Here is a 25,190-nt window from a genome sequence, read left to right as displayed (position 1 = left end):
CCTCAAGTTCGACTTATTTGGTTCAAGAGCGAGAACAATAAAGCAGATACTTTGAAGTCCCTCGAAGGTGCAACACTCAAATGCTGTGGAATCATGGAGCGCCGGCGGCTCCTGTCTTCCTCTGTGATTCAAGGTTCTGGTGGGCTCCATGGGCAGGTGCTCTGGGCAGGTGTGTTCACGGCTGGTAACACAAGCGACCCCATCAACACCATGCTGGCCATCTATAACATCAGCCACTCTACAGGGCCTCAACTCAAGAACGATGACCCAGACTTCTGCTATGAAGACTGTGCAAAGGTTGGTGAGATGATAATGATTATATGTATGGTTTATAACCAACACCATAGCAAAGACGCTGTCATTATCGTTACCCTAATTTCTTAGCAAATGTGTTGAGATTGTCTGTAACACTGTTTCAGTCATAGGGAAAAGGTACCACCCCGGAGCTGCAGCCAGAGGCAGTGGTGTTTAAATACAGCTCCATGACATCAGTGTTGGCAGTGAGACACAACTCCTGGCTGGTGTTCTTCATCGGGACAGGAGACGGACAACTCATCAAGGTCTGTGGAACACAGTTATGACAACTCTTAACACACACACACACTGGCCTCAAAACACCTCTCTCGTGTCATTATTTCTCCCTTGAACACATAGATACTCATACAACAGAATTACAGCATTTTCTACCAAACGTGGCTCACATGAGGGAATTTGAGGTCTAAATTAGCCTGGAGAAACCCCAGAAGTAACCTTATTAGACACAATAGTCTCCTTCATGCAGTGTTGTCCCTGGAAAACTTTAATAATCCAGCCAAATCCTCTGCATGTTTCTAACAGAAATATCACAGCCATGCAGTACACTCTAACAAACCAGACAGGGGTTTGGTCACCACTACACATCAATGATTGTTAGTCTATCATGTATCATCATCATCAAATTCATACTCTTCTTGACAGAGAGAAATGTGTGCAGTCAACTGACATTTACAACTGCAATATAGGTGATTTCCTCGGGCCATGTTATGTATTGTGGTTTGTTAGTGTGATATGTCACCTCTACATAGAGATGTTATTAAAGTGTCACTCTCTGTCCCATGTCAGCTTGCTGTAGACAAGGCCTACAAACCTGCCTGTCCCAGAGTGCTCTACAAGTCAGATGACGACCGCCGTGTGTTTCCCAAGATGCACCTGGATCCAGTGGACCGCAAACATGTGTACATGGCACTGAGGAACCAGGTAAGTTCTACTGTGCACAGAGATACATATTATACAGTACAACCATTCTGAAATAGGACCCAGGACATAATATTGTGTGTTTGTTGTAGTTGATGCGTGTGCCTGTGGCTCAGTGCAGTGAACACAAGAGTCTGAAGGACTGTTGGTCTGCTCAGGACCCCTTCTGTGGCTGGTGTGAGTCAAGGTCAGTCACAAGAACCACAACTACACACTTCTACAACTTACAGTTCAATCGAGTACAGGCTTGTTCAGTTTACGTCGTTACGGATGACCGACTCTACCAGCTGAATCATGACTTTACCAAAGTTATAGAGGGATAATCTGAACGTAGTTTATCCTAACCGTCATCGGTTGTAGATACTGCCATATAAATAAATACCTGCTATGCTGATGAGTGAGAGAAAGCGATGTGAGTTATGAGTTTACTAGATGAATGAAAAGTGACGATCCATTCAGTCCAGCCTTACTGGTTGAATTTTCATAACCACAATACAGGGAGATGTCATCATTATATCTTGTCTTATTCTTCTAAAATGTACTTTTTTGATCATTTTATGAAAATTAACAATGGCAGTCGTTTCAATGTAATTAAGTGAGGACGGTTACCTGGTTTGTTTGTGTTAATGTCATACCCCAGGGTTTCATATGATCTCACCACATAATATCTGTGTTTTTTCACACTATATGGTCTTGTTGATGTATTTATTTTCTGTGGTAAAACATAGAGGTCAAAAGGCATTTCCTGTATCACCCACAGCTTCTTAGAATCAACATGCCTCTATAGATGAAACTTCCTGTGAACATACTTCTATGTCCTGTTTATCTGTGTCACCCTAAACCTGCTCATCCTCACCCCTTTATGTGATGTGTTCTAGATGTTCGTTTCAGGATGACTGCCTTCAGCCTTCAGCCTGGATCTCCATCTCTGAGGACTCCCAACAACAGAACATGGTCTCTTACCAGGTGGAGAAGAGCAGCAGTGGAGAGAAGATCACACTCACTGTCAAGGTCCACCTGAATGTGCATGGGACAGGAAGTCTCACCTTTACCTGCCACTTCTTCAATACAAGAGGTGATCTGTGTGACAGGACAAGCCCCGCTCTAGCGTTGCCTCGATGCTCCTGTCTGTTCTCCAGCGACCAGCTTCCTGTTGAAGGTGACCTTTCACCTTCTAACTCTCCTGTAGATTTCTCAATTAAAAAATGTAGCATCTTGCTTAGAGATTGTTTCCCTGTGTTTTTCCACATAGGTCTGGATGTCACAGTGAAGATAGGAGTGGGGAAGCAGAACCTTACTGAGAAACTGATGCTCACTAACTGTTCAGACATCACTGGACCACCTACCTCTGCCCTGTCAGTCAGAAATCCCAGATCTGTCATGCTACTCCTCAGCACCTTGATATGGCTATGTTTCAACCTACTTGTTTAGACCTACTTCAATATTTACTATGATAACATATTTTAAATTATGTTGGGCACTTTCTGTATGTTATAGATTTGTTAGTACACATTTTGCATAAGTAGCAGATGGTACACATGTTAATGATTAAACTCACTGTAGTTTTGTTATTTGTGTCTCTCAGGTGTTCTCAGTGCATGACAGCTGGATGTAGCTGGAGTAATGATGCCTGCTCCTGGACACCCAGGTCTGCCAACTCAGACTCCATACAGGTATGACACGCACACGCACACACACACACACACACACACACACACACACACACACACACACACACACACACACACACACACACACACACACACACACACACACACACACACACACACCTTCTTCTTTGGGGGTGTTCATCTCACAACTTCTTCACCCATGTGTGTTCCTGTATCTTGTTCATCAACCCTCTCTCACTTCTATCCCCAGGACGTGTGCAGACTCAGCCAGTCAGGAATGACCTACTCTGTAAGTCCATCCTACTGATCACAGCTTTTTCCTCATCCTCAGCATCTCTCAGTGGATCTTCTGTCCCTTATAGGGAAGTTTGATCTCAGAACAGGGAACTAAGTGTGTATGTTTGTTTGTGTGTGCGCGAGTGTGCGTGTGTGTCTGCATGTGACACAGATTGGACTTGAAGTGGTCTGGGATTTTCACGGTGACATTGCAAGCACAGTCATTTCATGCTAAGTACCTATCAAATAGCTAAGGACATGTGTTCTGTGAAATGTGACAATGACAGAGCTTTCTTGTAAATTGTCAGCTCTGAAATTGTATCTGAGTTCACCACAACCCATACACTACCAAACAATGTTAAATTTTGTTCACACGTGATTCATCAGCTACTTACATACATACAGTAACTTATTTCAACAACTAAACAATGTTGACATCTGAAATCGAATAACACTGAAAGATACAGTATAGTTTCTACATTTGAGATGTTTTAATGGGCTTACTTTGTTATCATGCTCCTCCCAGTCTGAATGAAATGTGAAGAATTGAATTAGATGTGATGAATATAACGTAAACTCACGTAAACTCGTACATCGCCTTGGTCCGTACAATTGCCCTTATTTTAGCGCCCCCAAAAACGTAATACTTCCAGATCTACTGTACTGTCAATACCATTGTAAAGCACAATTTCTCCCCTTTCCAACAGAATCAATTACATGACCTAAACGCTGCCTGTTTCTGCATAATTCAAGCAGGCAATGAGCCCCGTCGGGTCTTTTTAAAAATGGCGGGTGGGGAAGCGAAACTAATGCGTGATAGTGAGAAGGAGAGATGTTGTGCGGAATGGGGTGAGTTTACGTTAGCTGTGTGTGTTTGGTGGTGAAGGAAGTGTTTGCTCCTCATAGGGTTTGGTGTTTGTTAAAGTTTCATAAAGTTCATTTGGCCTCATCAAATCTCTCTCGCTCTCTCGCTCTCTCGCTCTCTCGCTCTCTCACTCTCTCGCTCTCTCTTGAAAGATAAGACTGAGGACAAAATGAAGAACCTCAAATGGATGTCTGCAAATGCCAAGATACTATATTCAGTTATACAGAGCAATATTCATAGATCTGGGCATTTTTTGTAGTTTCGCATCCTACATTTAGATCACTCGTAAAATAGAGATTTTATCTCAACCAGAATAACATGGACCAAAAAGGTTATATATAGTAAGAAGATGATTGTGAATAGAGCCTTTGTCTCTGAGTCAAATCATCATACCTCTTACAGTGGGGATCATGGATCACATGACTGTGCCCCAGGGCAGTAGTAGTGGATTTCAAACCATCCATCATAATTACATACAGTGAGCTCATAAAGTATTGGGACAGTGACAATTATTGTTGTTGTTTTGGCTCTGTACTCAGCACTTTGGATTTGAAATGATACAATGATTATGAAGTTAAAGTGCAGACTGTCAGTATTAATTTGAGGGTGTTTTCGTCCATATCGGGTGGACCATTTAGAAATTACAGCACTTTTTGTACATAGTCACCCCCAAAAAAGTATTGGGACAAATACACTTATGTGTATTAAAGTAGTCAAAAGTTTAGTATTTGGTCCCATATTCCCTGCATGCAATGATTACATCAAGACATCTGACTCTTGGATGCGTTTGCTGTTTGTTTTGGTTATGTTTCAGATTATTTTTTTGCCCAATAGAAATTAATGGTAAATAATGTATTGTGTAATTTTGGAGTCACTTTTATTGTAAATAAGAATAGAATGTCTCTAAACGCTTCTACATTTATGTGGATGGTACTATGATGACTGATAGTCCTGAATGAATCGTGAATAATGATGAGTGAGAAAGTTACAGATGCACAAATATCATACCCCCAAGACATGCTAACCTTCCATCATTACAATAAAAGGGGAGGTTAGCATTTTTTGGGGGTATGATATTTATGCCTCTAACTTTGTCACTCATCATTATTTACCAAAACTAAAGAGCAAGCCTACAGCCATAAACACATATTTAGTTTCACTTGTCTTTATCAGAAATATTGTCTGTGTCTGTCTCTGTGTGTTTGTTAGGATCCAGTGATCATCTCCATAGTGCCCAGTGTTCTGTCCTTCCATGGGAGAAACCACGCCCTGATGACTGGGAAGAACCTCCATCACGTGACTAGGGTTCGCATCCAAGGGCACATGGACTGCAGTCTCAAGGAGTGAGTCAAAGTGGACAATCGGTTGAATATGATTTGTTTTCTAACATATGCAGACAATTTTTTGAGATAAAACGTGGATTATTTAAATCAATGCTTTTAACTTCTCTGGGATATGTGGGACGGTAGCGTCCCACCTAACCAACAGCCAGTGAAATTGCAGGGTGCCAAATTCAAAACAACAGAAATCTCATAATTAAAATTCCTCAAACATACAAGTATTATACACCATTTTAAAGATAAACTTCTCTTTAATCCAGCCAAAGTGTCTGATTTCAAAAAGGATTTACGGCGAAAGCACACCTTGCGATTATGTTAGTTCAGTACATAGCCACAGAAAAACACAGCCATTTTTCCAGCCAAAGAGAGGAGTAATAAAAAGCATAAATAGAGTTAAAATTAATCACTAACCTTTGATGATCTTCATCAGATGACACTCATAGGACTTCATGTTACACAATACATGTATGTTTTGTTCGGTAAAGTTCATATTTATATCCAAAAATCAGAGTTTAGGCAGGACGCTACTGTCTCACTTGGCCAAAAGCCAGAGAAAATGCAGCGCGCCAAATTCAAATAAAATACTATAAAAATCAAACTTTCATTAAATCACACATGAAAGATACCAAATTAAAGCTACACATGTTGTGAATCCAGCCAACATGTCTGATTTCAAATAGGCTTTTTGGCGAAAGCACACCAAACGATTATGTTAGTTCAGTACATAGCCACAGAAAAACACAGCCATTTTCCCAGCCAAAGATAGGAGTCACAAAAAGCAGAAATAGAGATCAAATTAATCACTGACCTTTGATGATCTTCATCAGATGACACTCATATGACATCATGTTACACAATACATGTATGTTTTGTTCGACAATGTGCATATTTATATCCACAAATCTCGGTTTACATTGGCGCCATGTTCAGAAATGCCTCCAAAATATCCGGAGAAATTGCAGAGAGCCACTTCAAATAACAGAAATACTCATCATAAACTTTGATACACTTGACACAAGATACACTTGTTCTTAATGCAACCGCTGTGTCAGATTTTTTTTTTACTTTACGGAAAAAGCACACCATGCAATAATCTGAGATGGCGCTCAGATATAACAACATTTCTCCGCCATGTTGGAGTCAACAGAAATACGAAATTACATCATAAATATTCCCTTACCTTTGATGATCTTCATCAGAATGCACTCCCAGGAATCCTAGTTCCACAATAAATCGTTGTTTTGTTCGATAATGTCCATTACTTATGTCCAAGTAGCTACTTTTGCTAGCATGTTTAGTACACATGTCCAAACGCTCGTGCAGATCCAGGCGAACGTCGGACGAAAACTTCAAAAAGTTATATTACAGGTTGAATAAACTTGTCAAACTAAGTAGAGAATCAATCTTCAGGATGTTGTTATCATAAATATTAAATAACGTTCCAACCGGAGAATTCCTTTGTATCTACAGAAATAATGGAACGCAAGGCGATATCATTTGGAATGCACGTGACCAAGAACTGGCACTCTGCCAGACCACTGACTGAAACAGTTCCCATCCGGCCCCACATCACAGTAGAGGCTTCATTCAACGTTCTACAGACTGTTGACATCTAGTGGAAGGCGTAGGAAGTGCAAACAGATCCATATCTTACTGGGATTTGAATAGGCGATGAGTTGAAAATCAACCAGCCTCAGAATTCTCACTTCCTGTTTGGATTTTTTCTCAGGTTTTTGCCTGCCATATGAGTTATGTTATACTCACAAACATCATTCAAACAGTTTTAGAAACTTCAGAGTGTTTTCTATCCAATAGTAATAATAATATGCATATATTAGCATCTGGGACAGAGTAGGAGGCAGTTCACTCTGGGCACGCTATTCATCCAAAAGTGAAAATGCTGCCCCCTATCCCAAAGAAGTTTTAAACAATGGTTTAGATTTTTCACTGGTGCTCACTTTTTCCATGAAAGCCCAATGCCTTATGTTTTGGTAAAGTGTGTGTCTAACCTATGTAGTGTGTGTATCACATTATCAGGTCTCCAGTGTGGAACCACACTGGGTCCAGTCTGACGTTCCACATCCCCAGTGGAGACAAAGGTTCTGTCAGTGTGTGTGCCGTGCTGCCAGATGGTCGCTGTCTGGGCAAGGCCACTGTCACCTATGGGTCCTCACCATCCTGCACTGGGCTAACACCAAGCACTACCTGGGCTAGGTAAAAACACACACACACACACATAGGTACGCACATATGCATGCATGCAAATACACACACACATACACACACACGTCTACCTGTTCAAGCCCACACATCAAATTGCATTTCTATAGCAATTCACACAAGTATAAGATCCAACAACATGGGTTCACCTTCGGAACGAGCTATACCGAGGTTAAGAAGCATGCCTTTAACTATTTTCTAAAAATGGCTACTGGCTATGGTGTTGTCTGATGGGGAATGAAAGTGGGCTTGGCAAGCAATTTTTTTACATATTTTATTGTTGTATAAAAAAAGTACAACTTTTGCCATGAAGCATCTTTGTTTTCCACTGGCTTATTCAAATAATGTGGTTTAGACATGACTACAATTCACATCAGCACGCTAGGTGTGACTGTCACGCTCGTCATAATGAGTAGACCAAGGCGCAGCGTGCGTAGAGTTCCACATCTTTTAATTAATAGAAACTCACCAAACAAAACAAATAAGCACAAACGAAACGTGAAGCTACTGGTGTGCACACAGGCAACTATCTGTAGACAAGATCCCACAAAGCACAATGAGGAAATGGCTGCCTAAATATGATCCCCAATCAGAGACAACAATAAACAGCTGTCTCTGATTGGGAACCATACCAGGCCAACATAAACCATTAATCACCTAGATGACCCACCCTAGTCACTATCACGCCCCAACCAACAGAGAATAAACAGCTCTCTATGGTCAGGGCTTGACAGTGACCAACAACCCTCCTCTGATTGGTTGATTTCGTATGTGTCCTGCAGTGGGAAGAGGAAGATCAAGGTCCAAGGGTTCTATCTGGAGTTTGTGGAGGGGGTTGTTCATGACCACACCCCTCAGACCATCCAATCCAACTACAGCTCTGGGGTAGACATCTTAACACACTGATTTTAATTGATTTCTTGACTAAGCATCATGCCTTCACCCACTCTCACGTAACCAGTCAGTAACCTAATATGAACATGCACACTGCCACACCTCACCAAACGTTCACCTTCACACAACACAGAAATCAGTCATGGGGGGATCAATATCTGAGCTATTCTAATTCATGTTGTTGGTGTTTTTAGACTCTGTGGTACCACACACCTCCCTTTGAACACATTAACCAGCCAGTCACCTCCACTGTGTCTCTGAGAGTGGCCAATCAGACACTGGCCTGCTCATCACAGCTCACCTACCATCCCGACCCAGAATTCACCAGCTATACTGCAATCAAGACAGGAAACGACCTGCATGTCACCATTGAGGTATACACATGTGCACGCATGCATGCACCCATACCTACACACATACATGCTCTCTCTCTTTTATTTCAGAAAAAGCCTGACAAGTTGAACATCGCCACAGAAGAGATCTCAGTGTTGGTTGTTCAGGAGGAGAACCAGGATGTAGAGTGTGCCATGGACACCATTGAGACGAGGAAAGGGAATGACTCTGTCATCTGTGAGATAAAGAACACTCCCAGCGCCAACATCAAGTCAGTGAAGGTAAAAATGTTATTCAGATGAAACCTCAACCCACCATTTTATTAGTTTCGCTGGAACACTGTCCTTGGAAATGGTGAACAATAATCATGTATTATGTTGTCTTTGTTCATCAGATAAGAGTTGGCAATGTCACAATAAACCTTGATTCAACACACACTCAACTGCTAAGACTCTTTCTGCTTATATCCATCATCATTATAGTCATCGTTGGTAAGTATTCCTTACTTCAGCTTCATTCTCGTGGTTTTCTGTAGCTTTTAAATGTGGTTACTTATGTCAGATGTACTATTGAGTAAGGCTCCTAGTTTTAGGTGTGTTGTGATGTCCTCGGCACTAACTTCATACGCCTCCTTCGCCACTCACCACACCTGTACCTACTGCTGATTAGCACCACTGCACTATTTAAGCAGCAGTTTTACCCTCCAGTATTCCTTATCCTGCTGGGGATTGCAATGGCCAAACTCATTATTCATTTCCGTGATCTGCGTCCCTGACAACGTGAGTACATTTTATTTATTGGAGAATATGTAATAATGTTTATATTTAAGATCTGTTGAGTTTGTCAAAGTTTGTGTGCTGTTGTCATTTTCCTTAGTACATTTTCCCTTCGTTTTGGTTGTGTTAACGATTATTTTGTGAAATGAATGGTAAATAAAGTACTGTGTTATGTTGCAGTCACTTTTATTGTAAATATGAGTAGAATATGTTTCTAAACACTTCTACATTGTGGATGCTACCATGATCACGGATAATCCTGAATGAATCGTGAATAATGATGAGGGAGATAGTTAGACGCACAAATACACTACATGACCAAAAGTATGTTGACACCTGCTGGTCGAACATCTCATTCTAAAATCATGGGCATTAATATGGAGTTGGTCCCCCCTTTGCTGCTATAACAGCCTCCACTCTTCTGGGAAAGGTTTTTCACTAGACGTTGGAACATTGCTGTGGGGACGTGCTTCCATTCAGCCACAAGAGCATTGGTGAGGTCGGGCACTGATGTTGGGCGATTAGGTCTGGCTCGCAGCCGGCGTTCCAATTCATTCCAAAGGTGTTCGATGGGGTTGAGGTCAGGGCTCTGTGCAGGCCAGTCAAGTTCTTTCACACCGATCTCAACAAACCATTTCTGTATGGATCTCGCTTTGTGCATGGGGGCATTGTCATTCTGAAACAAGAAAGGGCCTTCCCCAAACGGTTGCCACAAAGTTGGAAGCACAGAATTGTTTAGAATGTCATTGTATGCTGTAGCGTTAAGATAAGGGGCCGAGCCATAACCATGAAAAACAGCTCCTGGACATTACTCATCCTCCACCAAACTTTACAGTTGGCACTATGAACTCTGGCAGGTAGCGTTCTTCTGGCATCTGCCAAACCTAAATTCGTCTGTCGGACTTCCAGATGGTGAAGCGTGATTCATCACTCCAGAGAACGCCTTTCCACTGCTCCAGAGTCCAATGGCGGCGACATTTACACCACTCCAGCCAACGCTTGGCTTTGCCCATGGTGATCTTAGGCTTGTGTCTGGCTGCCAGGCCATGGAAACCTATTTCATGAAGCTCCCAACGAACAGTTCTTGTGCTGATGTTGCTTCCAGAGGCAGTTTGGAACTTGGTAATGAGTGTTGCAACTGAGGACAGACTATTTTTATGCACTTCAGCACTCGTCGGTCCCGTTTTGTGAGCTTGTGTGGCCTAGGACTTCGCGGCGGAGACGTTGTTGCTCCTAGACGTTTCCACTTCACAATAACAGCACTTACAGTTGACCGGGGCAGCTCTAGCAGGGCAGAAATCTGACGAACTGACTTGTTGGAAACGTGGCATCCTATGACAATGCCACGTTGAAAGTCAATGAGCTCTTCACTAAAGTCTTTCTACTGCCAATGTTTGTGGTTACATGGCTGTGTGCTCGAGTTTATACACATGTTAGCAACAGGTGTGGCTGAAACAGCCAAATCCACTAACTTGAAGGGGTGTCCACATACTTTGTGTATATATAGTGTGTCATACCCCAAAGACTTGCTAACCTCTCACCATTACAATAACAGGGGATGACAAAATATTTTGGGGGGTAAGATTTTTGTGCGTCTAACTTTCTCACTCATAATTATTCATTATTCATTCAGGATTATGGTAGCATCTACATTCATGTAGAAGTGTGCTTGATGCAGTCATTGCGTGCTATGAATATGGGAACAAATACTTACATTTTTACTACTTTAATACACATATTAAAGACATACACATATACACGCATTTGGAAAGTATTCAGACCCCTTGATTTTTTCCACATTTTGTTACGTTACAGCCTTATTCTAAAATTGCTTAAATAAAAATGTTTCCTCATCAATCTACACACAATACCCCATAATGACAAAGGGATAACAGGTTTTTAGAATTTTTTGCAAATTTATTACAAATAAAAAGATACCTTATTTACATAACTATTCAGACCCTTTGCTATGAGACTCGAAATTGAGCTCAGGTGCATCCTGTTTCCATTGGTCATCCTTGAGATGATTGGAGTCCACCTGTGGTAAATTCAATTGATTGGACATGATTTGGAAAGGCACACACCTGTCTATATAATGTCACACAGTTGACAGTGCATGTCAGAGCAAAAACCAAGCCATGAGGTCGAAGGAATTGTCCGTTGAGCTCCGAGACAGGATTGTGTCGAGGCACAGATCTGAGAAAGGGTGCCAAAAAAGGTCTGCAGCATTGAAGGTCTCCAAGAACACAGTGGCCTCATCATTCTTAAATGGGAGAAATTTGGAACCACCAAGACTCTTCCTAGAGCTGGCCGCTTGGCCAAACTGAGCAATCGGGGGAGAACGGCCTTGGTCAAGGAGGTGACCAAGAACCCGATGGTCACTCTGACAGAGCTCTAGAGTTTCTCTGTGGAGATGGGAGAACCTTCCAGAAGCACAACCATCTCTGCAGCACTCCACCAATCAGGCCTTTATGGTAGTGGCCAGACGGAAGCCACTCCTCAGAAAAAGGCACATGATAGCCCGCTTGGAGTTTGTCAAAAGGCACCCAAAGGACTCAGACCATGACAAACAAGATTATCTGGTCTGATGAAACTAAGATTGAATGTCTGGAGGAAGTTTGGGACCATCCCTACAGTGAAGCATGGTGGTGGCAGCATCATGCTGTGGGGATGTTTTTCAGCGGCAGGGACTGGGAGACTCGTAAGGATCGAGGGAAAGATGAACAGAGCAAAGTACAGAGAGGTCCTTGATAAACCTTCTATAGAGCACTCAGGACCTCAGACTGGGGCGAAGGTTCACCTTCCAACAGGACAACGACCCTAAGTACACAGCCAAGATAATGTTTTTGCTTTGTCATTATGGGGTTTTGTGTGTAGATTGATGGGAGGGGGAAACAATTTAATCCATTTTACAATAAGGCTGTAACGTAACAATGTGTAAATGTCAAGGGGTCTGAATACTTCCCGAATGCACCGTAAGTGAATTTTCCCAATACCTAAAATGGGGGGGACTATTCACAAAAAGTGCTGTAATATCTAAACAGTTCACCCAATCTGGATGGAAATAACCTCAAAATATAGTTGTTAGTCTTCACTTTATTAACCACATAGTCATTGTTTGCTTCACTGTCCCAATAATTACTGAGGGCACTGTATATTCTTACTTTGTTTTGTTAATTATTTTCAGTTTATTCTCCCTTTTGCTTGATTTAATCTGCTATTAGGTCTGGAAGGAACCTGCATTATCTGAGGTCAACATAGACTGTCCTTTGAGTCTTTGCAAGTTTGTTGGCAAGGTGGTTGACCTTACTCCAGTGTAAGTCGCCTTCTCCTCCATTATTTTTGGAACAAAGATGTCTTACATTTTTGGAAATTGGATAAAATACAATGTACCTCTTCTAAATTCTACAAAATGTCAGCCTTTCTTTACTTGGGTAGAGACGCTATCATTCCTCCCCACTCAACAGTTAACTGCTTGCACTTGATTTGCCTGTAATTTATATTAATGTTTGTAGTATCCTGACTTAATATAAGACTGTATACCACTGTCATATATGTACCCTTTTTTGTTTTACCATATTATATTTTTATGTATAAAATAACATGCCTATTCTAAATCAATTGCTGTTTGCATTAAAACTGTGAAACTAAGTTTCCTTTGTGATTCCCCCATTCAGGCGTGGTTTGTGCTATTTGTATATTCATGTAGCCTACATAATAGTGCATAAGGCTAATTTGAGAAATAATGTTACCATCCTTCAATGTGTGAATCAATCAGGCCATCTGAACTGTTATGTAAACATGGTACAGGATGTAAAACCTGATTTGTAGCGGGTGAAACTTGTCGACCAGAGTCATTTGACATAAGCCTTAAAGCCCAAACCGTACAAATGCCCAATCAGACACTTTCCTTTACATCCAGGTATTTGGAGTCCCTATAGGACATACAGTTGAAGTCGGAAGTTTACATATGCTTAGGTTGGAGTCATTAAAACTCGTTTTTCAACCACTCCACAAATGTCTTGTTAACAAACTATACTTTTGGAAAGTCGGTTAGGACATTACTTTGTGCATGGCACATGTCATTTTTCCAACAATTGTTTACAGACAGATTATTTCACTTATAATTAATTGTATCACAATTCCAGGGGGTCAGAAGTTTACATACACCTTTTTGACTGTGCCTTTAAACAGCTTGGAACATTTCCGAAAATGATGTCATGGCTTTAGAAGCTTCTGATAGGCTAATTGACATAATTTGAGTCAATTGGAGGTGTACCTGTGGATGTATTTCAAGGCCTACCTTCAAACTCAGTGCCTCTTTGCTTGACATCATGGGAAAATCATGGGAAAATCGAAGGAAATCAGCCAAGATCTCAGAAATAAAATTGTAGACCTCCACAAGTCTGATTCATCCTTGGGAGCAATTTCCAAACACCTGAAGGTACCACGTTCATCTGTACAAACAATAGTACGCAAGTATAAACACCATGGGACCAAGCAGCCGTCATACCGCTCAAGAAGGAGATGTGTTCTGTCTCTTAGAGATGAACGTACTTTGGTGCGAAAAGTGCAAATCATTCCCAGAACAACAGCAAAGGACGTTGTGAAGATGCTGGAGGAAACAGGTACAAAAGTATCTATATCCACAATAAAAACAAGTCCTATATCAACAAAAGCTAAAAGGCCCCTCAGCAAGGAAGAAGCCACTGCTCCAAAACCGCCATAAAAATGCCAGACTACAGTTTGCAACTGCATATGGGGACAAAGATCGTACTTTTTGGAGAAATGTCCTCTGGTTTGATGAAACAAAAATAGAACTGTTTGGCCATAATGACCATTGTTATGTTTGGAGGAAAAGGGGGGATGCTTGCAAGCCGAAGAACACCATCCCAACTGTGAAGCACGGGGGTGGCAGCATCATGTTGTGGGGGTGCCTTGCTGCAGGAGGGACTGGTGCACATCACAAAATAAATGGCATCATGAGGACCGAAAACTATGTGGATATATTGAAGCAACATCTCAAGACATCAGTCAGGAAGTTAAAGCTTGGTCGCAAATGGGTCTTACAAATGGACAATGACCCCAAGCATACTTCCAAAGTTGTGGCAAAATGGCTTAAGGACTACAAAGTCAAGGTATTGGAGTGGCCATCACAAAGCCCTGACCTCAATCCTAAAGAAAATGTGTGGGCAGAACTGAAACAGTGTGTGCAAGCAAGGAGGCCTACAAACCTGATTCAGTTACACCAGCTCTGTCAGGAGGAATGGGCCAAAATTCACCCAACTTATTGTGGGAAGCTTGTGGAAGGCTACCTGAAACGTTTGACCCAAGTTAAACAATTTAAAGGCAATGCTACCAAATACTAATTGAGTGTATGTAAACTTCTGACCCACTGAGAATGTGATGAAAGAAATAAAAGCTGAAATAAATCATTCTCTCTACTATTATTCTGACATTTCACATTCTTTAAAAAAAGTGTTGATCCTGACTGACCTAAAACAAGGAATGTTTACTAGGATTAAAGTCAGGAATTGTGAAAAACTGAGTTTAAATGTATTTGGCTAAGGTGTATGTAAACTTCCGATTTCAACTGTACCAACTCAGTGGCCTTGAGGTTAGTGTCTGCCCTGAGATTGGGAGTTTGATCCCCAGCTGAGTCATACCATAGACACTCATAATTAAGGAGATCATTTGGGAAGGCCCTGAGATAGACTAGAGTCCTGTCTTGGGGATGTACGTGTACATTAAGCTGCTTCACGCTACAGAAACAGGATATCCTGTTCCTATGAGCTGTTCCGGCTCGCAGAAGCCAAGGCTTGTACAAGGCTACTTACTTATAGGACCTTGTGGAGAGTTGGACCAGTGTGAGCTCTATGACCCCAATCTAGAGAGCGCTGAGAGTGATGCCATGGGCCCATTCTCAACATTGAGTCCCGTATCAAGTGATGCAGACTATGAGTGCTGATATTTTTCCCACTGTCCATGTAGTCTAATTCATTGTGATTCTAAAGACAAAATGGACCCTTAATCAATATTCCTATTCTGAGTAGCTTGATCCATACGGTTCCAGGTGGTTTAACATGAAGACAGAGAAGCATAAGAGGCCACTTGCAGTAGGCATGACCAGGGATGTTCTCTTGGTAAGTGCGTGAATTGGACCATTTTCCTGTCCTGCTGAGCATTCAAAATGTAATGAGTACTTTTGGGCATCAGGGAAAATGTATGGAGTAAAAAGTATTATTTTCTTTAGGAATGTAGTTGAGTAAAAGTTGTCAAACATAAATAAAGTACAGATACACCAAAAATGACTTCAGTTGTATTTTTACTTAAGTACTTTACACCACTGCATGCCAGTCTTTAGGGTGGTATTTTGTCTAGTAATGTAACACTTTCACCACCAGAATGCAGTGTAGGACCGAACAAAAAGTGCCCCCTTGGGATAGCCCGTGATGACATCAAAAGAAATGCGAGGCATTCACTCTCGGTTACGTATTTTATTATTGAATCAAAGTATTTAAATCAAAATAATCATATAGGTGATGATGATGTTGACACTGGCATTTGAATAGGCAATATAGGTATTACCACAAATGCGAGTTTGGAGACGTTTTGGAAACACTCAAACAACGATGTTACTGATACATCCTCTGCTGAGATTGAAATGTATGGAACTAGCGTTAATTTCGATATCACAGTAGAGATTTAAACACGGAAGTCGGAGTCTCAGAATATAACCGCCGGAACTAAATGTTATGACATAGTTGCAGCATCCATCCACTGTGCGCTTTTACGCAATCCTCCTGTTGGCCTTCGGCACAGTATGACAGTGGCATCAGAGGCGCAGAACGGAGTTTACCATGCGCTCTCCTATCAGGCTTGACTGACTACATGATTTACGAGATGAGGGCTGTTTTCTGGGGAGTACTCCTCGCCTGTGTGGACTGGAGTCGGGGCCAGGAGACTCACTCATTCGATGGCGACGTCCGCGACTTTGCCATTGGTGACAGCTCGGTATACGTCGTTACGGATGACCGACTCTTCCAGCTGAACCATGATTTTACCAAAGTTATAAAGAGGGATAATCCGAACGTAGTTTATCCTAACCAAGAAGTACCTCCTTCCGATGAAACGTATCCATTTAAGGTAAACATTTTACTGCCATTCATAAAAAACAAGACCTTGATCACTTGTGGAACCACAAAATGCGGCTACTGTGAAATACTGGATCTCAACGAAATCTCCAAATCTGTGCATTTCGAGGATTTTGAAGTGGGTTCATTGGACCCTGGAGATTCAACCATTGGCTTTATTGTTGATGTCGGGAAGAACTCCTACATTATGGCTGGAAGGTTGAAGAGCCGTGTGCGTAACAAGTGTGTCAATTCAGGTCAGTTGCTTGTCCTACGGAATACACTAGAAGGACAGAAGGGAGGAATCTTTTCTGAATCAGATGAGAGCGCGTCTCCGTATATTGACGCCAGACAAAAGGAGAAGTTTCAGTTTGTGGACGGCTTTCAGAGAAATTCACACATCTACGTGTTCTCGAACGTTCCCAAAGAGCCTCAAGTTCGACTTATTTGGTTCAAGAGCGAGAACAATAAAGCAGATACTTTGAAGTCCCTCGAAGGTGCGACACTCAAATGCTGTGGAATCATGGAGCGCCGGCGGCTCCTGTCTTCCTCTGTAATTCAAGGTTCTGGTGGGCTCCATGGGCAGGTGCTCTGGGCAGGTGTGTTCACGGCTGGTAACACAAGCGATCCCATCAACACAATGCTGGCCATCTATAACATCAGCCACTCTACAGGGCCTCAACTCAAGAACGATGACCCAGACTTCTGCTATGAAGACTGTGCAAAGGTTGGTGAGATGATAATAATTATATGTATGCTTTATAACCAACACCATAGCAAAGACCCTGTCAGTATCGTTACCCTAATTTCTTAGCAAATGTGTTGAGATTGTCTGTAACACTGTTTCAGTCATCGGGAAAAGGTACCACCCCGGAGCTGCAGCCAGAGGCAGTGGTGTTTAAATACAGCTCCATGACATCAGTGTTGGCAGTGAGACACAACTCCTGGCTGGTGTTCTTCATCGGGACAGGAGACGGACAACTCATCAAGGTCTGTGGAACACAGTTATGAGAACTCTTAAAGCACACACACACTGGCCTCAAAACACCTCTCTCGTGTCATTATTTCTCCCTTGAACACACAGATACTCATACAACAGAATTACAGCATTTTCTACCAAACGTGGCTCACATGAGGGAATTTGAGGTCTAAATTAGCCTGGAGAAACCCCAGAAGTAACCTTATTAGACACAATAGTCTCCTTCATGCAGTGTTGTCCCTGGAAAACTTTAATAATCCAGCCAAATCCCCTGCATGTTTCTAACAGAAATATCACAGCCATGCAGTACACTCTAACAAACCAGACAGGGGTTTGGTCACCACTACACATCAGTGATTGTTAGTCTATCATGTATCATCATCATCAAATTCATACTCTTGTTGACAGAGAGAAATGTGTGCAGTCAACTGACATTTACAACTGCAATATAGGTGATTTCCTCGGGCCATGTTATGTATTGTGGTTTGTTAGTGTGATATGTCACCTCTACATAGAGATGTTATTCAAGTGTCACTCTCTGTCCCATGTCAGCTTGCTGTAGACAAGGCCTACAAACCTGCCTGTCCCAGAGTGCTCTACAAGTCAGATGACGACCGCCGTGTGTTTCCCAAGATGCACCTGGATCCAGTGGACCGCAAACATGTGTACATGGCACTGAGGAACCAGGTAAGTTCTACTGTGCACAGAGATACATGTTATACAGTACAACCATTCTGAAATAGGACCCAGGACATAATATTGTGTGTTTGTTGTAGTTGATGCGTGTGCCTGTGGCTCAGTGCAGTGAACACAAGAGTCTGAAGGACTGTTGGTCTGCTCAGGACCCCTTCTGTGGCTGGTGTGAGTCAAGGTCAGTCACAAGAACCACAACTACACACTTCTACAACTTACAGTTCAATCGAGTACAGGCTTGTTCAGTTTACGTCGTTACGGATGACCGACTCTACCAGCTGAATCATGACTTTACCAAAGTTATAGAGGGATAATCTGAACGTAGTTTATCCTAACCGTCATCGGTTGTAGATACTGCCATATAAATAAATACCTGCTATGCTGATGAGTGAGAGAAAGCGATGTGAGTTAGAGTTTACTAGATGAATGAAAAGTGACGATCCATTCAGTCCAGCCTTACTGGTTATATTTTCATAACCACAATACAGGGAGATGTCTTCATTATATCTTGTCTTATTCTTCTAAAATGTACTTTTTTGATCATTTTATGAAAATTAACAATGGCAGTCGTTTCAATGTAATTAAGTGAGGACAGTTGCCTGGTTTGTTTGTGTTAATGTCTGTCACGCCCTGGCCTTAGTATTCTTTGTTTTCTTTATTATTTTAGTTAGGTCAGGGTGTGACATGGGGAATGTTTGTGTTTTGTCATTTTGGGTGGTTATATGGTAAAGGGGGTGTTGGGTGTAGTGTATGAGTTTGTGTTGAGTGAATGTTTCTAGGTATGTCTATGGTTGAGTGAATGTGTCTAGGTATGTCTATGGTTGCCTGAGTGGTTCTCAATCAGAGACAGATGTCTTTCATTTGTCTCTGATTGGGAGCCATATTTAAGGCAGCCATGGGCATCATGCATTTGTGGGTAATTGTCTATGTCTAAGTGTTTAGTGTCAGCACTTATGTTTGATTAGCTTCACGGTCGTCTGTTTTGTTGTTTTGTTTAGTTCTATAGTGTTCGTGTCGTTTTCGTCTTCTTTCTTTAATAAAGAAGATGTACTTTCCACACGCTGCATTTTGGTCCTCACTCTCTTCGCAAGACGATCGTGACAATGTCATACCCCAGGGTTTCATATGATCTCACCACATACTATCTGTGGTTTTTCACACTATATGGTCTTAGAGGTCAAAAGGCATTTCCTGTATCACCCACAGCTTCTTAGAATCAACATGCCTCTATAGATGAAACTTCCTGTGAACATACTTCTATGTCCTGTTTATCTGTGTCACCCTAAACCTGCTCATCTTCACCCCTTTATGTGATGTGTTCTAGATGTTCGTTTCAGGATGACTGCCTTCAGCCTTCAGCCTGGATCTCCATCTCTGAGGACTCCCAACAACAGAACATGGTCTCTTACCAGGTGGAGAAGAGCAGCAGTGGAGAGAAGATCACACTCACTGTCAAGGTCCACCTGAATGTGAATGGGACAGGAAGTCTCACCTTTACCTGCCACTTCTTTAATACAAGAGGTGATCTGTGTGACAGAACAAGCCCCGCTCCAGCGTTGCCTCGATGCTCCTGTCTGTTCTCCAGCGACCAGCTTCCTGTTGAAGGTGACCTTTCACCTTCTAACTCTCCTGTAGATTTCTCAATGAAAAAATGTAGCATCTTGCTAAGAGATTGTTTCCCTGTGTTTTTCCACATAGGTCTGGATGTCACAGTGAAGATAAGAGTGGGGAAGCAGAACCTTACTGAGAAACTGATGCTCACTAACTGTTCAGACATCACTGGACCACCTACCTCTGCCCTGTCAGTCAGAAATCCCAGATCTGTCATGCTACTCCTCAGCACCTTGATATGGCTATGTTTCAACCTACTTGTTTAGACCTACTTCAATATTTACTATGATGACATCTTTTAAATTATGTTGGGCACTTTCTGTATGTTATAGATTTGTTAGTACACATTTTGCATGAGTAGCAGATGGTACACATGTTTATGATTAAACTCACTGTAGTTTTCTTATTTGTATCTCTGTGTCTCTCAGGTGTTCTCAGTGCATGACAGCTGGATGTAGCTGGAGTAATGATGCCTGCTCCTGGACACCCAGGTCTGCCAACTCAGACTCCATACAGGTATGACACGCACACGCACACACGCATGCGCACACGCATGCGCACGCGCAAACACACGCACAAACACACAAACACACAAACACACACACACCTTCTTCTTTGGGGGTGTTCATCTCACAACTTCTTCACCCATGTGTGTTCCTGTATCTTGTTCATCAACCCTCTCTCACTTCTATCCCCAGGATGTGTGCAGACTCAGCCAGTCAGGAATGAACTACTCTGTAAGTCCATCCTACTGATCACAGCCTTTTCCTCTTCCTCAGCATCTCTCAGTGGATCTTCTGTCCCTTATAGGGAAGTTTGATCTCAGAACAGGGAACTAAGGTTGTATCTGTGTTTGTGTGTGTGAGCGAGTGTGCGTGTGTGTGCGCATCTGTGTCTGCATGTGAAACAGAGTGGACTTGAAGTGGTCTGGGATTTTCACGGTAACTTTGCAGGCACAGTCATTTCAGTACCTATCAAATAGCTATGGACATGTGTTCTGTGAAATGTGACAAGGACAAAGCTTTCTTGTATATGGTCACCACTACCAAAAAAAATACAATTTAGTTCACACGTTTGTCATCAACTACTTACTGTACATACATACAGTAACTTATTTCAACAACTAAAAATTTCAATGTTATTCGTCTGAAATCGAATAACACTGAAAGATACAGTATAGTTTCTACATTTGAGATGTTTTAATGAGCTTACTTTGTTATCATGCTCCTCCCAGTCTGAATGAAATGTGTCAAATTTAATTAGATGTGATGAATATAACGTAAACTCGTACCTCGCCTTGGTCCGTACAATTGCCCTTATTTTAGCGCCCCAAAAACGTAATACTTCCAGATCAACTGTACTGTCAATACCATTGTAAAGCACAATTTCTCCCCTTTCCAACAGAATCAATTACATGACCTAAACGCTGCCCGTTTCTGCATAATTGAAGCAGGCAATGAGCCCCGCCGGGTCTTTTTTTAAATGGCGGGTGGGGAAGCGAAACTAATGCGTGATAGTGAGAAGGAGAGATGTTGTGTGGGAAAATTGCTTTTTTTCACTCGATCTGTCCAACTTATCACCTTATCGCCTCTAAAATGTAAATAAAACACTATAAAGAGTTTATATAATGTGTCATTACATACCTATTTGAAGGTTTGTGTCGAATATGAATCAGGTTTTTAGGGCGGTGCTAAAGTGATCTTAGAAGTAAACAGCGGCTTTGAGAATGATGATCGCATGCAATGATGATGCAAAAAATGACTAGGTATCCCCCCTTACCCCCGTCACTGTCCATTTCTTGTTTTTAAACGATGAGAGAAGTGCTACACCTGGTGAAGAGAGATTGTAAGACAGAAATAGTTGCTTTATGCGTGCTGTATGTTACGACATGACACGTCACGATGTAACGGAGGGTCAGTTTTTTCAACTTTTCTCCAATACTATAGAGCCATTACCATGTCGATCAACGCTTGAATAGAAAGCTAGTTCACACCCCCGATTTTGAAGTCGTTCCTCATAGGGTTTGGTGTTTGTTAAAGTGTCAATGTTCCTTTGGCCTTATCAAACCTCTCTCTCTCTCGCTCTCGCTCTCTCTCTTGCTCTCTCTCTCGAAAGCTAAGACTGAGGACAAAATGAAGACACTCAAATGGATGTCTACCAATGCCAAGATACTATATTCAGTTATACAGAGCAATATTCATAGATCTGGGCATCCTACGTTTAGATCACTCGTAGAATATAGATTTTATCTCAACCAGAATGGCATGGATCAAAAAGGTTATAAATAGTAAGAAGATGTTTGTGAATAGAGCCTTTGTCTCTGAGTCAAGTCGTCATACCTCTTACAGTGGGGATCATGGATCACATGACTGTGCCCCAGGGCAGTAGTAGATTTCAAACCATCCATCATAATTACATACAGTGAGCTCCAAGTATTGGGACAGTGACACACTTTTTGTTGTTTTGGCTCTGCACTTTGGACTTGAAGTGATACAATGATTATGAAGTTAAAGTGCGGACTGTCAGCTTTAATTTGAGGGTATTTTCATTCATATCGGGTGAACCAATTAGAAATTACAGCACTTTTTGTACATATGTAACCGATGTGAAATGGCTAGCTAGTTAGCGGGGTGCGTGCTCGCTCTGAGACCTTGAAGTAGTTGTTCCCCTTGCTCTGCAAGGGCCGCGGCTTTGGTGGAGTCATGGGTAACGATTCCTTGTGGGTGTCAGTTGTTGATGTGTGCAGAGGGTCCCTGGTTCAAGCCCAGGTAGGGGCGAGGAGAGGGAAGGAAACTAAACTGTTACACATAATCCCCCCAAAAAGTATTGGGACAAATATACTTATGTGTATTAAAGTTGTCAAAAGTTTAGTATTTGGTCCCTTATTTCCAGCACACAATGATTACATCAATCTTGGATGCATTTGCTGTTTGTTTTGGTTATGTTTCAGATAAAAAATTTGCCCAATAGAAATGAATGGTAAATTAATGTATTGCATAATCACTTTTATTGTAAATAAGAATAGAATGTCTCTAAACGCTTCTACATTTATGTGGATGGTACTATGATGACTGATAGTCCTGAATGAATCGTGAATAATGATGAGTGAGAAAGTTACAGATGCACAAATATCATACCCCCAAGACATGCTAACCTCTCACCATTACAATAAAAGGGGAGGTTAGCATTTTTGGGGGGTATGATATTTATGCCTCCAACTTTGTCACTCATCATTATTTACCAAAACTAAAGAGCAAGCCTACAGCCATAAACACATATTTAGTTTCACTTGTCTTTATCAGAAATATTGTCTGTGTCTGTGTGTGTTTGTCAGGAGCCAGTGATCGTCTCCATAGTGCCCAGTGTCCTGTCCTTCCATGGGAGAAACCACGCCCTGATGACTGGGAAGAACCTCCATCACGTGACTAGGGTTCGCATCCAAGGGCACATGGACTGCAGTCTCAAGGAGTGAGTCAAAGTGGACAATCGGTTGAATATGATTTGTTTTACTAATTTATGCAGACATCATTTTTTGAGATAAAAAAATAAATAATGAATCAATGCTTTTAAAAACGATTTAGATTTTTTTTCACTGGTGCTCACTTCGTTCATGAAAGCCCAAGGCTTTATCACTGTGTTTTGGTAAAGTGTGTCTGTCACGCTGGAATAAAGGATTTTGGAGACAGGCGCAGGAATACACAATAGGGGTTTTTAATATACCCAAAACAAACACGTATACAAAAACACTGGGCTGTACCCAAACAAAAGAGTGAGGGTAAACTTTGTTGAAATACAAGGGACGATACCCATAATCCACAATATACTATATAGCATGCAGCATAACAGCTGCACCAACGCATAGGTACTCACACCGCCAACGGACATGGGAACAATAACGGACAGAGGGAACAGAGGCCACATATACTAATCAGGGGAAATAGGAACCAGGTGTGTGTAATCAGACAAGACAGTCCGGGGTTGATGATAATGAATCCTGTTCAGTGAAACCTAGAAATCCGGTGACGTAGACCACCGGAACTGGTGAACAGAATGAGCATCAGTATCGGGGGGATCTGTAACCTGTGTAGTGTGTGTATCACCTGGTCAGGTCTCCTGTGTGGAACAACACTGGGTCCAGTCTGACGTTCCACATCCCCAGTGGAGACAAAGGTTCTGTCATTGTGTGTGCCGTGCTGCCAGACGGTCGCTGTCTGGGCAAGGCCACTGTCACCTATGTGTCCTCACCGTCCTGCACTGGGCTAACACCAAGCACTACCTGGGCTAGGTAAAAACACACACACACACACACATAGGTACGCGTGTGCGCACACACACACACACTTAGGTACGCACATATGATCCGAATTTTTAAATACACACACACACGCACACAAGCTATACAGCGGTTAAGAAGCATGCCTGTAACTCTTTTCCATATATGGCTACTGGCCATTATTTTGTCTGATGGGGAAAGAAAGTGGGCCGCTTCCCAGAAGTTGCTTCATACAACAGTGTTATGTTTCAATCACCTCTTTCTCTCAGCTGCTCAGCACTGGCTTCCCTTTTTGCTTTTGGTAGCTCTCTAAAGCAGATTCTTCATGTTTTTATGGACCATGTCATACTTTATTTATTCTGTGAAAAGTTTTTTTGTGTTACAACTTGTTTTTCTTCCTCTGGCTTATTCAAATAATGTGGTTTAGACATGACTACAATTCACATCAGCACGCTAACCCTCCTCTGATTGGTTGATTTGGTATGTGTCCTGCAGTGGGAAGAGGAAGATCAAGGTCCAAGGGTTCCATCTGGAGTTTGTGGAGGGGGTTGTTCATGACCACGCCCCTCAGACCATCCAATCCAACTACAGCTCTGGGGTAGACATCTTAACACAATGATTTTAATTGATTTCTTGACTAAGCATCAAGTCTTCACCCACTCTCACGTAACCAGTCAGTAACCTAATATGAACATGCACACTGCCACACCTCACCAAACGTTCACCTTCACACAACACAGAAATCAGTCATGGGGGGATCAATATCTGAGGTATTCTAATTCATGTTGTTGGTGTTTTTAGACTCTGTGGTACCACACACCTCCCTTTGAACACATTAACCAGCCAGTCACATCAACTGTGTCTCTGAGAGTGACCAATCAGACACTGGCCTGCTCATCACAGCTCACCTACCATCCCGACCCAGAATTCACC

General features: G+C 42.0%; 2 protein-coding genes and 1 long non-coding RNA gene across 3 annotated transcripts in view; all 3 read left to right on the top strand.

Annotated features, from left to right (window-relative positions):
* The first annotated feature begins 93 nt into the window (after window positions 1–93).
* Window positions 94–8,471, top strand: LOC120031820 (plexin-C1-like). Its single transcript, XM_038977640.1, has 11 exons — window positions 94–297; window positions 426–560; window positions 1,102–1,236; window positions 1,326–1,420; window positions 2,112–2,392; window positions 2,486–2,588; window positions 2,819–2,906; window positions 3,115–3,153; window positions 5,215–5,348; window positions 7,383–7,559; window positions 8,348–8,471. Exons 1-11 carry the CDS (start codon window positions 94–96, stop codon window positions 8,469–8,471), a joined length of 1,515 nt encoding a protein of 504 aa, XP_038833568.1.
* A 188-nt stretch (window positions 8,472–8,659) lies between these two features.
* LOC120031919 lies at window positions 8,660–9,573 on the top strand. Its single transcript, XR_005473769.1, has 3 exons — window positions 8,660–9,073; window positions 9,187–9,283; window positions 9,462–9,573. It is a non-coding gene; the product is annotated as an uncharacterized LOC120031919 (long non-coding RNA).
* A 6,839-nt stretch (window positions 9,574–16,412) lies between these two features.
* Window positions 16,413–25,190, top strand: part of LOC120032282 (plexin-C1-like) — a 22,346-nt gene continuing 13,568 nt past the window's right edge. Inside the window, exons 1-12 of the mRNA XM_038978297.1 lie at window positions 16,413–17,428; window positions 17,551–17,691; window positions 18,233–18,367; window positions 18,457–18,551; window positions 19,698–19,978; window positions 20,072–20,174; window positions 20,413–20,500; window positions 20,683–20,721; window positions 23,319–23,452; window positions 24,093–24,269; window positions 24,753–24,855; window positions 25,059–25,190. The exon at window positions 25,059–25,190 is cut by the window's right edge and continues 48 nt beyond it. Coding sequence (XP_038834225.1) covers window positions 16,460–17,428; window positions 17,551–17,691; window positions 18,233–18,367; window positions 18,457–18,551; window positions 19,698–19,978; window positions 20,072–20,174; window positions 20,413–20,500; window positions 20,683–20,721; window positions 23,319–23,452; window positions 24,093–24,269; window positions 24,753–24,855; window positions 25,059–25,190 — 2,397 coding nt within the window. The 5' untranslated portion in view covers window positions 16,413–16,459. The remainder of the gene's footprint in view (window positions 17,429–17,550; window positions 17,692–18,232; window positions 18,368–18,456; window positions 18,552–19,697; window positions 19,979–20,071; window positions 20,175–20,412; window positions 20,501–20,682; window positions 20,722–23,318; window positions 23,453–24,092; window positions 24,270–24,752; window positions 24,856–25,058) is intronic.

The sequence above is a fragment of the Salvelinus namaycush genome, chromosome 38 (genome assembly GCF_016432855.1).
Source record: "Salvelinus namaycush isolate Seneca chromosome 38, SaNama_1.0, whole genome shotgun sequence".
Lineage (NCBI taxonomy): Eukaryota > Metazoa > Chordata > Actinopteri > Salmoniformes > Salmonidae > Salvelinus > Salvelinus namaycush.
This window is presented reverse-complemented; position numbering and strand designations above follow the sequence as displayed.